Here is a 13014-nt window from a genome sequence, read left to right as displayed (position 1 = left end):
GAATTGGCTAGACAACATTTGAAAGTTGCACAAAATGTGATGAAACGGGCCGCGGACAAGAAATCCAAAGTTCGTAGTTTTGAAAATGGAGATAAAGTTTTAGCATTGTTACTATTGGTAGGTGAACCTTTAAAAGCTAGGTTTTGTGGACCTTATCAGATTGAAAGGAAATTAAGTGAGGTGAATTATGTGGTAAAAACACCAGATAGAAGGAAGACTCACTGAGTGCGTCATGTGAATATGCTTAAAAGGTACTTTGAAAGGGAAGGAGAGAAAAAGGAGAAGGTTTTAATGATTCTAACTCAAAGTGACGAACCAAATCCAGATGACTGTGAATTTGACATACCTCAAATTAAATTGGAAAATGAGGGTGTTCTTAAAAATTGGGATAAATTGTTGAGTTACCTTCCAGAGGAAAAACAAACTGACCTGAAAGAGTTATTGATATCACATGGGCAAGTTTGTGGAGATAAATTGGGAAGTACTAAAATGGCTATACATGATGTAGATGTGGGAAATGCTGTTCCAATCAAACAATATCCATATAGACTTAATCCTTTAAAATTGGCACAGGTTAACAAAGAGATTGAGAGTATGCTTAAAAATGGCATAATTGAAGTGGGTTGCAGCCAATGGAGCTCACCCATAGTGATGGTACCTAAACCAGACGGTACCCAACAGTGGTGTGTGGACTATAGAAAGGTTAATGCAGTTACAAGAACGGACTCTTATCCTATTGGATTTACTTAAAGGTTACTGGCAGGTACCTTTATCTGAAAGGGCGAAGGAGATTTCAGCTTTAGTGACTCCAGATGTTATATACCAATTCAAAGTTATGCCATTTGGCATAAAAAACACCCCAGCTGCATTTCAACGGTTAACTAACAAAGTTGTTTCAGGGTTTCCCAATTGTGCGGTATCCATCGACGATCTGGTAATTTTCAGCCAGACATGGACAGAACATTTATAACATCTGATGGAGTTATTCGATCGACTTCAGGAGGCGGGTTTGGTGATAAACCTAGCCAAAAGTGAATTTGGGAAAGCCCAGGTCACATTCCTTGAGGAGTTTTCGATACCCTCGAGACGAAGGGAAATAATGTGATTTCTTGGTATGAGTGAATTTTACCGGAAATTTGTTCCAAATTTTATCAGTGTGATTGTTCCACTGATGGACTTGCTGAAGAAACGTCGAAAATTTCAATGGGCAGCGGATTTTCGACAGGCATTTGACTGCCTGAAAGCTGTGATAACCAATTCTCCTGTGTTGGAGAATTGCAAGGGACTCTGTGATCAGATTGAACTAAAGTATCTGACTTTAAAGAGAAGTGCCGAGGCGTAGAACAATGGACGGATCGTGCAGAAACCTTCTTGTTCAAAGAGACTGTCAATCATGAAGGATTTCAGTTGGAGGAAGCACAAAAAAAAATGGACTATATTATTATACCTGTTTGCGTGTGTTGTTCTTTGAAACGATAAAGTATATTTACTGTCTGCATTTCTTAAAGGATAGTGAAAAGGTGAAAAATGAAACCATTTTGAAGTTGATGGTTTGTTTGTTTTTCTTGGGAGGAGGTGTCATGAGAATGTCGCTTTAAGAAATGGTTAGCTGCTCATGTTACTGCAGTGATGTCAGAGTGTGGGTGGAGCTGAGCTTTGCTTCTATTTTTTAGTTTCACTTTGAGAAAAGCTTGGGTGTGTCTGTTTTTTTGGTTTCGTTTTTCAGTGTGTTGCAGCTGAGGTCAGCCAAAGCAGCTGTACTGTTGATCTCTCTGACATGAAGGACTATCTCTTGATCATTTGGTGAATTCAGAAATTTAAATGTTTTCAGTATTGAATGTAACGCCTAATGTGCTTCTGTTTAAAGGTTGCTAAGTCTTTTGGATGTTAAAAGAACAGCTTAAAGGGTTCCTTAGTGTTGTATTCTTTGGGGGTTATCTTTGAAGTAATGGTTGCTAAGATATTCACTGTTTGTTTTAAAAAGGTTAACTTGAGGTCATAGAATAAATATTGTTTTTCTTTATAAAATACTTTTCCATTTCTGCTGTACCAAACCTGTAGAGTGGGCCGTGTGCTCCCCATACCACAATCTATTAAAAGTTGTGGGTCAGGTGAACTCCGTGATACACTTTGGGGTTCTCTAAACCCTGACCTATAACAATACATAGAATATAGGAGCAGGAGGGGGCCTTTTGGCCCTTCGAGCCTGCTCCGCCATTCATCACGATCATGGCTGATCATCCAACTCAATAGCCTAATCCTGCTTTCTCCCCATAGCCTTTGATCCCATTCTCCCCTAGTGCTATATCCAGCCGCCTCTTGAATATATTCAAAGTTTTAGCATCAACTACTTCCTCTGGCAATGAACGCAACCATTGCAACCAAAAGCTTGCTGTGATGGTCAGCGACTGATGAAAAGTCATGCATGTGATTATTTTTCAATGCAAAACTAGAGTTGCATTCACTAGTATCATGGTCAGATGAGCCAATCACGGACAGCCTGGCCAGAAAGGAGTTTTGTTGATTTTCCCTTCCATTCCGCCTGGGCAGCAGCTCACCCTAGATCTTGTGTTCAAGGCTGTGCTACCATGGTGGTGCCGAATGCATGTGGCCAGCAAATAGCTATCCTTATCCTGATGCTAGCCGGCAGTTTCTCCTGGTGGTTCAAACGCTGATGGTACAGAAGAATTCTGCAGAATAAAGGCATCATGACTGTCACCAGGAAGTTGGACATTGACCTGCATAATATGCTGAGATTGGGCGCACATCAACTGGACATCATATGTCGAACTTATTCCAGCTGCAATAAATGTATGAATTTACATGCAGCATCTGCAGAATGACACCCTGCACCACATGGAAACCTGCTGTCCTGCCTGTCACTGTATTCTTGTTTCACCTGGTACTCACTGGCAAGACAGAACAAAATGCATTCAGCTTTCCTTGTGTCACAAAAGCCAACATGGTGTTGGAGTGAGAGCAATCCACAACCTATAAGTTCATTAGACATACTGGTCTCCTTAAAGAAGGTCTGTGTCCTTTATAGAAATACAAGAAAAGACACTAATCAAAAGATAGCTGGTACTGTGCAGGGACTCCTTCTAGAAATTTCCTATGTGGATGATACTGCCGACCTTCCTGGGAGGACATGATACTTTGCACCTGAAGACGTGTCAAGGCCCACTTCAAACAGAGTCTGAAAGGAGGGCATGAAAAATGCAAAAGGCTCGGCTTGAATCTCTTTGTTTGTGAAGACAATGGAAAATATACCCCCCCAGCCAGCTATATCCCACTAGACACCCAAAAACCACATCTCAGAACATGCCAAAAAGGTTCTGAGTTGAAAACAAAATGGAATTTGGATGTAAGACCTTCCGGGAATACATAGAAATGAGTTTAAAAACGGGCTCTGCAAAACAGAGAGACAGAAGCGAGAAGAAACTTGACAGCTTTCTAAGAACACTGCTGGAATAAAAATCGGGACCCCCCGCGCTCCCTCTCTCTCACTAGAGAGAAATGTTGTATCAGGGAGAAGCAAGCATCACAACGGAAAATGACAGTCACTCCTGCAGCAATAAGCATGTCATCTCTCCCTCTGGGGAAAAGCCAACAAGTGTCTCCAACAGACAGGAAAACTGCTAAAGTCAACTGAAAAGTTCGACTGATATCACCTGATTAATGGTCACAACCTGTCAACATCCACATCTCATGAACAAGACAAGACAAGGACTTATTTGTTTATATTTTTTTAAACTTTTATTTGGACTCAACTTTCTTTTCTGACCTGTGCGGACGTGTGCTATGTCTTTAATAATTTTTCCTTGGGTTTTAAGTGACCAATAAAGTTCCTCACTGGGATTCTCCGTTGGCAGGATCCTCTGCCCCACTGGCAGCATACCCACACCTGCACATTTCCCGACAACGTGGGGCGGTCCACAACAGGAAACCCCATTGGCCTGCTGCGCGAATCGAGGGTGGGATTGTCTGAAAATGGGGCTATGTCCCCACGCCGGCAGGATAACCAGCGGCAACTACTCCGGCGTTAACAGCCCCCGAAAGTGAGGAATTCTCCAATTTCTCAGGGGCAAGGTAGACGCGGGAGTGGTTGACGCCGTGCCAGTTCGTGCATGCGCGGAACGGCCGGTGTGATCTAGAGCATGCGCGGACCGACCGGCGTATTTCTGCGCATGAGCAGACCAGCCGGCATATTTCCGCGCATGCGCGGGGGTTCCCTTCTCCACGCTGGCCCCCGGGTAATATGGCAGAGCCCTACACGGACCCGGAGCGGAAGAAAGAAGACCCCCACGGAACCAGCCCGCCCGCAGATCGGTAGGCCCCGATCGCGGGCCAGGCAACCATGAGGCGCCCCCCCCAGGACCACCCCCGCACACTTAGCTGCCAGGTCCCGCTGTGCGTGAGGTGAGTAATTCACGCCGGCGGGACTGGCCAAAACATTATGGCCACTCGGCCCATCAGGGCCCGGAGAATCGCCGGGGGGGGGGGCTGCTGTCAACGGCCCCCGACCGGTGTGGCGGGAATGCCTCCGGCCCCCAAAAAACGTCGCCGGAGAATAAGGCAGCCGGCAATGGGGCGGGATTCGCGCCTCCCCCCGGGGATTCTTTGACCCGGCGCAGTGTCGGAGAATCCCGGCCGGAGAATCCCGCTGCGCCAGATAACAGGGTTGGTGAATCCTGCCCACTCTTTGTTTGACTCAAGAAAACCTGGTTTGATTGGCTCCTTATTAAAAGTTTAAAAACATTTGGTCTGAGAAACTTATCCACAGGGGAAATTATTTTTCTTTGAAAACCTTTCTTGTAACCAACCGAGCGGGTTGAATGAAAAAGGGAACCAGCTCATTGCTCCTCACCCAGTCATAACACTTGTAATCAGAGCAACTGTGAACAGTGAGATGTTGGAAATATCACTCTGCTCCAACCTGGAAGGAGCCCGGTGTGAAACAAGTAATGACCATGGCCACCATCAAAGCCACTGGCAATGCTGTCCTCACCCTGCTCTGAGGTTGTAGGTATGTCAGCAACAGATTTCTGTCAGCACATCCTCAGCAAAACAAAAACATTACACACAATGTTCCTCACCGGGATTGAGATGGGAAAATTGCTCACTGAAGGCCCTACTTCTTGCTGAAATCCATTCTATCTCTTTTCCTTCTCCCTCTTTGGACAGCTTTTCCTCCTTGACCACTGCTGATTATTTTCCCTCTCATCAGGCTAGCCAACGGGGATGAAACTTACAGCATCCAGGACTCAAAGTAAGTGACTGAGCAGAACCCTTGAAGTGAGGAGCAAGGCCTTCACAGAATGGCTCACCATTCACTGTAGTTTTCAGCAGATATAAGTAACAGTACAAAGCTCCAAAAACATCTAATATATCAGCAATAGTCAGTGAAATCAATGAACAGCATGCTGAAAATAGTTGATGATCCCTTTAAATAGCACTCATGGGGTTTCCTTCCTGTTGTTGAGCATATGTTCAGCTGTTTGAGAACAAGTGTTGGGATCCAAAATGGCAGTCAATTGACTGCTACTCTGCCTACACGCTGCTTACTCTCCACACCTCCAGTCCTTGCATCCAATGCCCTAACTAACAACCTATCTAAAATACCATCAGTGCAGCTCGCACCAGAAGTGTGTACATGACACAAATGCCATTTTGGACCTGTAATTACACTTTTTATAATGAGAATAGGGGTGCTACACAATATAATTTTGAGGTAACATGTAAGCATGTCAGGTGTGATAAAGTTTATATTGATCCCCTTGCTGATAGTCTAAACTCATAAGGAAGCAGGGACTTCAGAATTCCATCAGAAAAAAGCATGATGACACTTTACTTTCGCAATAAAATTATCAATATTTTTTTTGTATAAGGTATCAGTTACATCTTTTCTCCCCTAACTTAGTCAACAAATATTCCTTAGAACTAACCTCCGACATATATTTCTACTGTACCAATTCACACATGTTGCCATATCCGCTCATGCGTGTAAACCTTCAGGCGAGGAACGATAAAATAGGAGGTGAAGAAATTGTGTGTTGGGTGTTCTGGATCACATACAGGTCACCAACACTTGAAGTAGTGCAACACTATTTTATTAAAAGGTTGACTATTTAAACATACTTGAACTGTGGGCAAATACGATACGAGCTTTAACTAAAGACCTTTGCCTTGTCCTAACCAGTTGATGCACTCAGTACATGGTGAATGTCTGTGTTGCAGGCTGTGAGCTCTGTCCTCCTAGCTAGCTGCTACTCGAATGAGCGGGAATTCTGATGCCCCCTGTCTTTATAGTGCGTGTGCTCTCACTGGTGATTGGCTTCGGTGTTGTGTATGTTGACTGGTCCCACTGTGTGTCCATCAGTGTGTGTCTGCACCATGATATACTGGTGTATATTATGACAGAAATTATTTGAAAAGGTCAGGAAACAGCATGGAACAAAAGTCCTGTCTGACAACTGCCTAAGTCAGAGACAAGACCCTTGATTATGGGACAAAGCCAAAGCCAGTCTGACATCCAAACTGGGTACTCATTTACACCGAACATAGGAAATCAATAACATTCAGGGTACCACGTCTACAGGCATCTGAACCTGAAGCATTGAAAAAACTTGTCACCAAATACTTTTGCCATAAACTTTCCAGTTCCGCCCATCGCTGAATTGACACGGGCAGGACAGACAATTTGAGCGACAATTGAAAGGTCCGTTGACCTCAGGTGGGAATTTTGTGCCTCGGAGCAGACTGCATTGGAAAATCCCACCCTAAGTTATTTTTTAAGATACTTATAAGAACGTTAACTGCTCCTCCCAGCTCCATCTTAAAATCTTGGGCCACTGCCAGCTGCAGCTTGCTTCACTGTGATTGTCCTCTCTCCCCCTTCCAGGCTTATTCTGCAGCCTCAGTCAGAAATCAGCTGGCCAATCTTGCTGGCAACCCGGCCCGTCTCCACTGCTGCGACTGATGTCTGCAGCTCGTTGGCAATTTTAAAAAGAGAGTCTGGCACAACACGTTACCTTTTTTGGCATCTGGAACGTGCACTGCACCCACATTGTGCCCCACTTCATGGATGATCCAATTCCTAGGGCAATAAGTTAAGCTGGCTGACATCACACTGCCTCCAGTACGCAATTTGTGCTTCTACCTGAACTGGAATTGCTGTTTAAAACTTCTGTTTACATTGTATCTTGTGCCAATAAAAAGAACTGTTTCAGGAAATGAAAGCTTTTATGGGTAACATTATATTAGACTTTAAAAATCTAGGAAATAATAATTGCTCATTTGCAGTGTATTTCCTGTAGGTCGATGATGCTAACAACAGGCTTTTACTCAGCAATAACAATGTACAATCTGTAATAAATGCACCTCCCTCAGGGGCAACAAACGTATTTCTCTTTTTATTCGGCAAGAAGTTATTCAGAGTACAAGCTTACTAATTATACCATCACATTGAGCCTCCTGAAGTTTGTAAAAGCAAGCACTCACCCATGTAAAGGATCCAGAACTATTGCTCTTGGATGCGACATTTCACCTTCTACCAATGTCTTCCTCGTCTGAGAAGCCTTCTCCAGTCTTGCTACACTTATAGTCTTCTTGTAGCTATCGTCTGTCCAATACAAGTTATTGCCAATCCAGTCCACAGCGATACCTTCAACGTTATCCACGCCTGGAAGTTAAAAGTTAAAAAAAGTGATGACAATCTGGAGGTGAAAATGGCATAAAGCTGGTAAGTTAGGGCGAGTTCCACCAGTCCTATGATCACCTCATAGAACATAGAACACACAGTGCAGAAGGAGGCCATTTGGCCCATAGAGTCTGCACCAACCCACTTAGGCCCTCACTTCCACCCTATCCCCGTAACCCAATAACCGCTCCTAGTCTTTTTAGTCACTAAGGGCAATTTATCATGGCCAATCCATCTAACCTGCACGTCTTTGGACTGTGGGAGGAAACCGGAGCACCCGGAGGAAACCCACGCAGACAAGGGGAGAACGTGCAAACTCCGGACAGACAGTGACCCAGCGGGGAATCGAACCTGGGACTCTGACGCGTGTGAAGCCACAGTGCTATCCACTTGTGCTACCGTGCTGCCCAAAGATTAAAATCAAGGCACGAAAGCTTAGGTTCCCCTGCACAGAATGTTTAAATTGTGTATAACTTTGTTGATGTTTTCATTAACACTGTTCAAACAGTTGTTATCGGCCAACAGTTCAAAGCCAATAATACACAACAAGGTGATACACAACTTAGGTTAGACACCCAATATTTAATATTACTGGGTTGGAAAAATATGATTTAACTCCTTTGTACCACTCTGTGGGTGTTATCAGGTATTGCCAGTGCAGACTTTCTGTTTTTCAGCTGCAAATTGTAGGAAAACCTAAACGGCACTGTTCAAAAATAATTACCACTTACATAGAAATAAAAATGGAAAATGCTGAAAATACTCATGGTTAGGAACAACAAGGGCAGGATTCTCCGTCCCACTGCAGCCATTCTCTGGTGCGGCGCGCCGCTGCCGGCAGTGGGATCCTCCATCCCGGCAGTCGGCCAATGGACTTTCCCATTGTGGGCACCCCCACACCGTCGGGAAATCCACGGCGTGAGTGTGCTGCTGACGAAGAGGAGGATCCCGCCGACAGAGAACCTTGCAAGTTGGAATAATTTGTCCCAAGAAACCTGCCTCAGTCTGGTGATTCCAACCCTCAACCTTCATTTCTTACAGAAATGTACCAAATTGTTTCATGAATGTATTTTTCTAAAAATTAATTCTTAGGACATGGATGCCATTGGCAAAACATAAATTTAAGATGGTAATGGCGAGTTGACTGCATGAAATTCTGTAGTCCAAGTGGTGAAATAAGTGCCACAATGCTGTTAGGTAGGTATTTCCAGAGTTAGTCTCAACAACAATGCAGGAAAAGCAACAATCGACTGGTCTACAGGATGGTATACAGCGTGAAGGAATGCCTGCTGCCCTTGTCTTTCTTGGCAGCAGAGGTTGTGGGTTTGCCAAATAAGCTTTAATGAGTTTCTGTATTGCATCCTGTAGATGGTACATGTTGCAGCCGCACTGTGCCAATGGTGAAGAAGTGGATGTTTAAGGTGCTGGATGAGTCACTGATCAAGTGCACTGCTTTATCGAAGATGCCATTTTGCTTCTTAAGCACTGTCGCAGTTTCAATCCTTCAGGCAATTGGAGAACATTCCATCACTCTCCTCATTCATGTCTTGTAAGTGGTGATGAGGTCTTAGGAAGTTGTGAGTCACTCATTGCAGAGTACTAGCTCTTTGACATGGTCTAGTAGCTACACAAGAACACAAGGAATCAAAACAGGAGTAGGCCACCAGGCCCTTCAAGCCTTTAACATGAGCATGACTGATTTATGCCATCCTCAACTCCTTTTCTGTGCCATTTGCCCATAGCCCTCTATTCCTCGGTCTATCAAACATTTATTCATCTCCACTTTAAATACTTCTAATGGTCCAACCTTCACCACCTCCAGGGCAGAGAATTCCAGAGATTCAGCAACCTCTGCGAGACAAAATTTCTATGCACCTGTTTTAAATTATTGCCCCTTTATTTTGTAGCTATGTCCCCTTGTTAAAGATTCTCCCACTAGTGAAAACATCTCAGAATCTACCCTGTCAAGCTCCTCAGGATCTTATATGTTTGAATGAGGTTACCCCTCACTCTTCTAATGTCCAAAGAACTTAGACATAGACTATTTAGTATCTCTTGATAGGACAATCCTCTCAGCCCAGGAATTAGCCTGGTCAATCTCCTTTGACTACCTCCAATGTAACTGTATCCTTTTTTAGGTAAGGGGCCCAAAACTGTATGCAATATTCTAGGTGAAGCCTCACCAACACCCTGTAAAACTGCAACAAAACGTCACTAATTTTAAACTCCAAGACCATTTCAATAAAGGCCAAAATGCCATTTGCTTTCTTAATTAATTTTTGGACATGCCTGCTAGCCATTTGTGATCCATGCACTAGAGCACTGAGATGTTCTGTACTTCACTCATCTGCAGTCTCTCTCTATTTAGATAATAATCTGCCTTTTGATTCCTCGTACCCAAATGCGTGACCTCACATTTCCCCGCATCAAACTCCATTTGCCATTCACCCAATCTATATACATCCCATTTCAGAATCACAATATCCTCATCACAACATGCTACAGCATTTATGTTGCTGATCTAGTTGAGAATGATGATGATCCTTTGGATGTTAATTGTTGGGGTTTCAGTAATTGAATGCCAAGGGAGATGATTACATTTTCTCTTGTTGGGGTTGGTCATTGTCTGGCACTTTTGTGGCATAGTTAAATGCCACATCAGCCCAAACCTTGATAATGTCCAGGCCCTGCTGAATGCAGCCATGGACAGCTTCAGTGTCTGTGTAATTGCAAATGGAATCGCACAACATTCCTCACTTCAGCAAATTGGCCCATTTCTTATGATGGAGGAAATGTCATTGATGAAGGAGCTGAAAATAGTTTTATCCAGGATGCTGCCTTTAGGAACATCTGCAATGATGTTGTGCGGATGAGACCATATTGATTTTCCTTTGTGCTAGATGTGACTCAAGCACGCAACTGGGTGTTTTTGTCCCTGATTCCCATTGACTTTGCTGTTACTGGAACTCCTCAATGCCACACTTTGACAAAGGATTCCTGTTGCCAAGATAGTCACCCTCTCCTCACTTTGGTGGAAACGTAACTCAGCATCGATGAGCAGATTATTGTCGGAGCTGAGTGATAGCATTGCTCATGACTACTGCTATTATTTGCTGATGATTGGCAGTAAGTAAGCTGACAAATTAGTGGGCTGTGGATGTCTTGCTTTTTGTGGACCGGATATAGTGAAGAATATTCTACATTGTTGCTTAGATGCCAGTGGCATATAGCTCTACTGAAACAGCTGACTTATTTGCCTCGTCTTTCTTTTCTAAAATCTTGTAAGATTCGATTTTCCTCTGTCTAGAAAACAACATGGACTATCACTGAATTACTTTTAAAATGTAGTCGATATTCCCTTGTTATTGTTTAATACCTTAATTTTTTAAATATCCATTGTATCTTTCTATGCCTTTCCCTGTGAACAAGTAAAATAAGTGACCAGGAGGGATCTTGATACAATCTGTCAGGAATGCTTACATTGTCGTGGAAAATAGCTACTTGTCTAAGCAATTTGCTAACCAGTTTATAACATCCACTTTTAATCAGTACCATTCTGTTCAGTTGTAAGTCTCTTGTTACAGACTTAGTAAATATTCTTTGAAAGTTAAGATATATATCAAGGCTTATGGTACTAATTTTATTGCCAGTTCTGTTACATACTTTAAAAATGGGAATATATTTGTCAGGTATTGCTTTTGCTTCATCAATCTTTTTTAATGCATTGAAATTCTTTCCACAACAATTTCACTTTACTATATTTCCCACGATTAATGTCACACTAGAAAGAACATTGACCTGAAATTGTACACTGCAATTATAACAGATGGATCCTTACCATGTTTCACTGAAATTTCCCTCTTTACTATTTTGACTAGATTAATGGTTTAGCACTGCCACTAAAATTGTAGAGAGGAGAATTTCAGAAGAACATGTTAAGCATTTGTATGCTAATGCACTGTCAGGAGCAAGCTTGCAATCTTTTTTGTCTTTTAATGTCAGAAGTTGTTTTCCAATCTTCTGGTACAATCCCAGTGTTCAATGATCTATAAAACATTTCTGTTCCAGGATCCACTATTTCCACCTTAATTTTCTTAAGTGCGCCTGGAGGCATTAAATGTGCTCCTCACTAAAGATTTAAGTACTCCGTTTTTATTGCCTTTACTTACGCCATGAGTGTGAATGTACCTTTTCCATTACTATTGTTTGCCAGAGAGTGTAAAACTAATGTTTCCATCAGACCAGTTTATTCTCATGTTTAACATACTCATTTGTTTCTTTCGTCCTTTAACTGTCGCAAGAAGCATGTTCAAAATTTACCCTGAATAACTATTTTGGGCTTCTGGTTCTCTCTGTACATGACTTATTATTTTTAATTTTCCTGATATTATTTTTCAACCTCGACATGAAGACAGCATTTCACTGGAAATTGATCGAGATCAAAGAGAATATCCTCCAATGGCTGGACTAGAATTGTAACCAGGGCCTGAGCAGAGAGCTTGCTGGACTTTCCTCCCAGAACAAATCAGGGGCGCAATTCAGTTAGTGCGTTGCACCCGGCGTGGAGCCAAGTGCGACCGGTGATTCCCAGGAGAGACCCAAATCGGGCTTCATGCCGGGCCCTTTACAAGTCACCCGACTCGCTACGCCCTGCATGATCACGCCCTTACTGCATTCAGATGGGAGTCACTGGCCCACCACCAATGTCTCAACCTGGTGTCAATTTGTACTGGTTTCCATAAGCGTGGACCAAGCGTGATGGCAATTCGGGGGACTTGGAGGTTACAGTAGCTCCCTGGGTGGTCAGGGCAGGCACACCCCCTGGCACCCGGGCAGTGTCAACCTTGCACTGCCAGGGCCCAATGCTGTGGTACCCATTTGGCACAGCTGGGATGCCAGCGGCACTTCCTGAGTGCCAGGTTGGCACTGCTACCATGCAGGGCAGCACAGTAGCTCAAGTGGATAGCACTGTGGCTTCACAGAGCCAGGGTCCCAGGTTCGATTCCCCGCTGGGTCACTGTCTGCGCGGAGTCTGCACGTTCTCCCCGTGTCTGCGTGGGTTTCCTCCGGGTGCTCCGGTTTCCTCCCACAGTCCAAAGACGTGCAGGTTAGGTGGATTGGCCATGATAAATTGCCCTTAGTGACCAAAAAGGTTAGGTGGGGTTATTGGGTGACGGGGATAGGGTGGAAGTGAGGGCTTAAGTGGGTCGGTGCAGACTCGATGGGCCGAATGGCCTCCTTCTGCACTGTATGTTCTATATTCTATATTCTGTGCTAAGGGTTGGGGTCTGTGAGCGGCCATGAAAGGGGGGGGG

General features: G+C 43.8%; 1 protein-coding gene across 1 annotated transcript in view; it reads right to left on the bottom strand.

Moving 5' to 3' along the window:
* Positions 1-13014, bottom strand: part of LOC140406652 (low-density lipoprotein receptor-related protein 1-like) — a 1475832-nt gene that overhangs the window by 1292555 nt on the left and 170263 nt on the right. The window contains exon 6 of the mRNA XM_072494659.1: positions 7501-7681. Coding sequence (XP_072350760.1) covers positions 7501-7681 — 181 coding nt within the window. The remainder of the gene's footprint in view (positions 1-7500; positions 7682-13014) is intronic.

The sequence above is a fragment of the Scyliorhinus torazame genome, chromosome 2 (assembly GCF_047496885.1).
Source record: "Scyliorhinus torazame isolate Kashiwa2021f chromosome 2, sScyTor2.1, whole genome shotgun sequence".
NCBI classification, from domain to species: Eukaryota; Metazoa; Chordata; class Chondrichthyes; order Carcharhiniformes; family Scyliorhinidae; genus Scyliorhinus; species Scyliorhinus torazame.
Note: the sequence above shows the minus strand (reverse complement) of the source record. Positions and strands in the feature narration are given on the sequence as shown.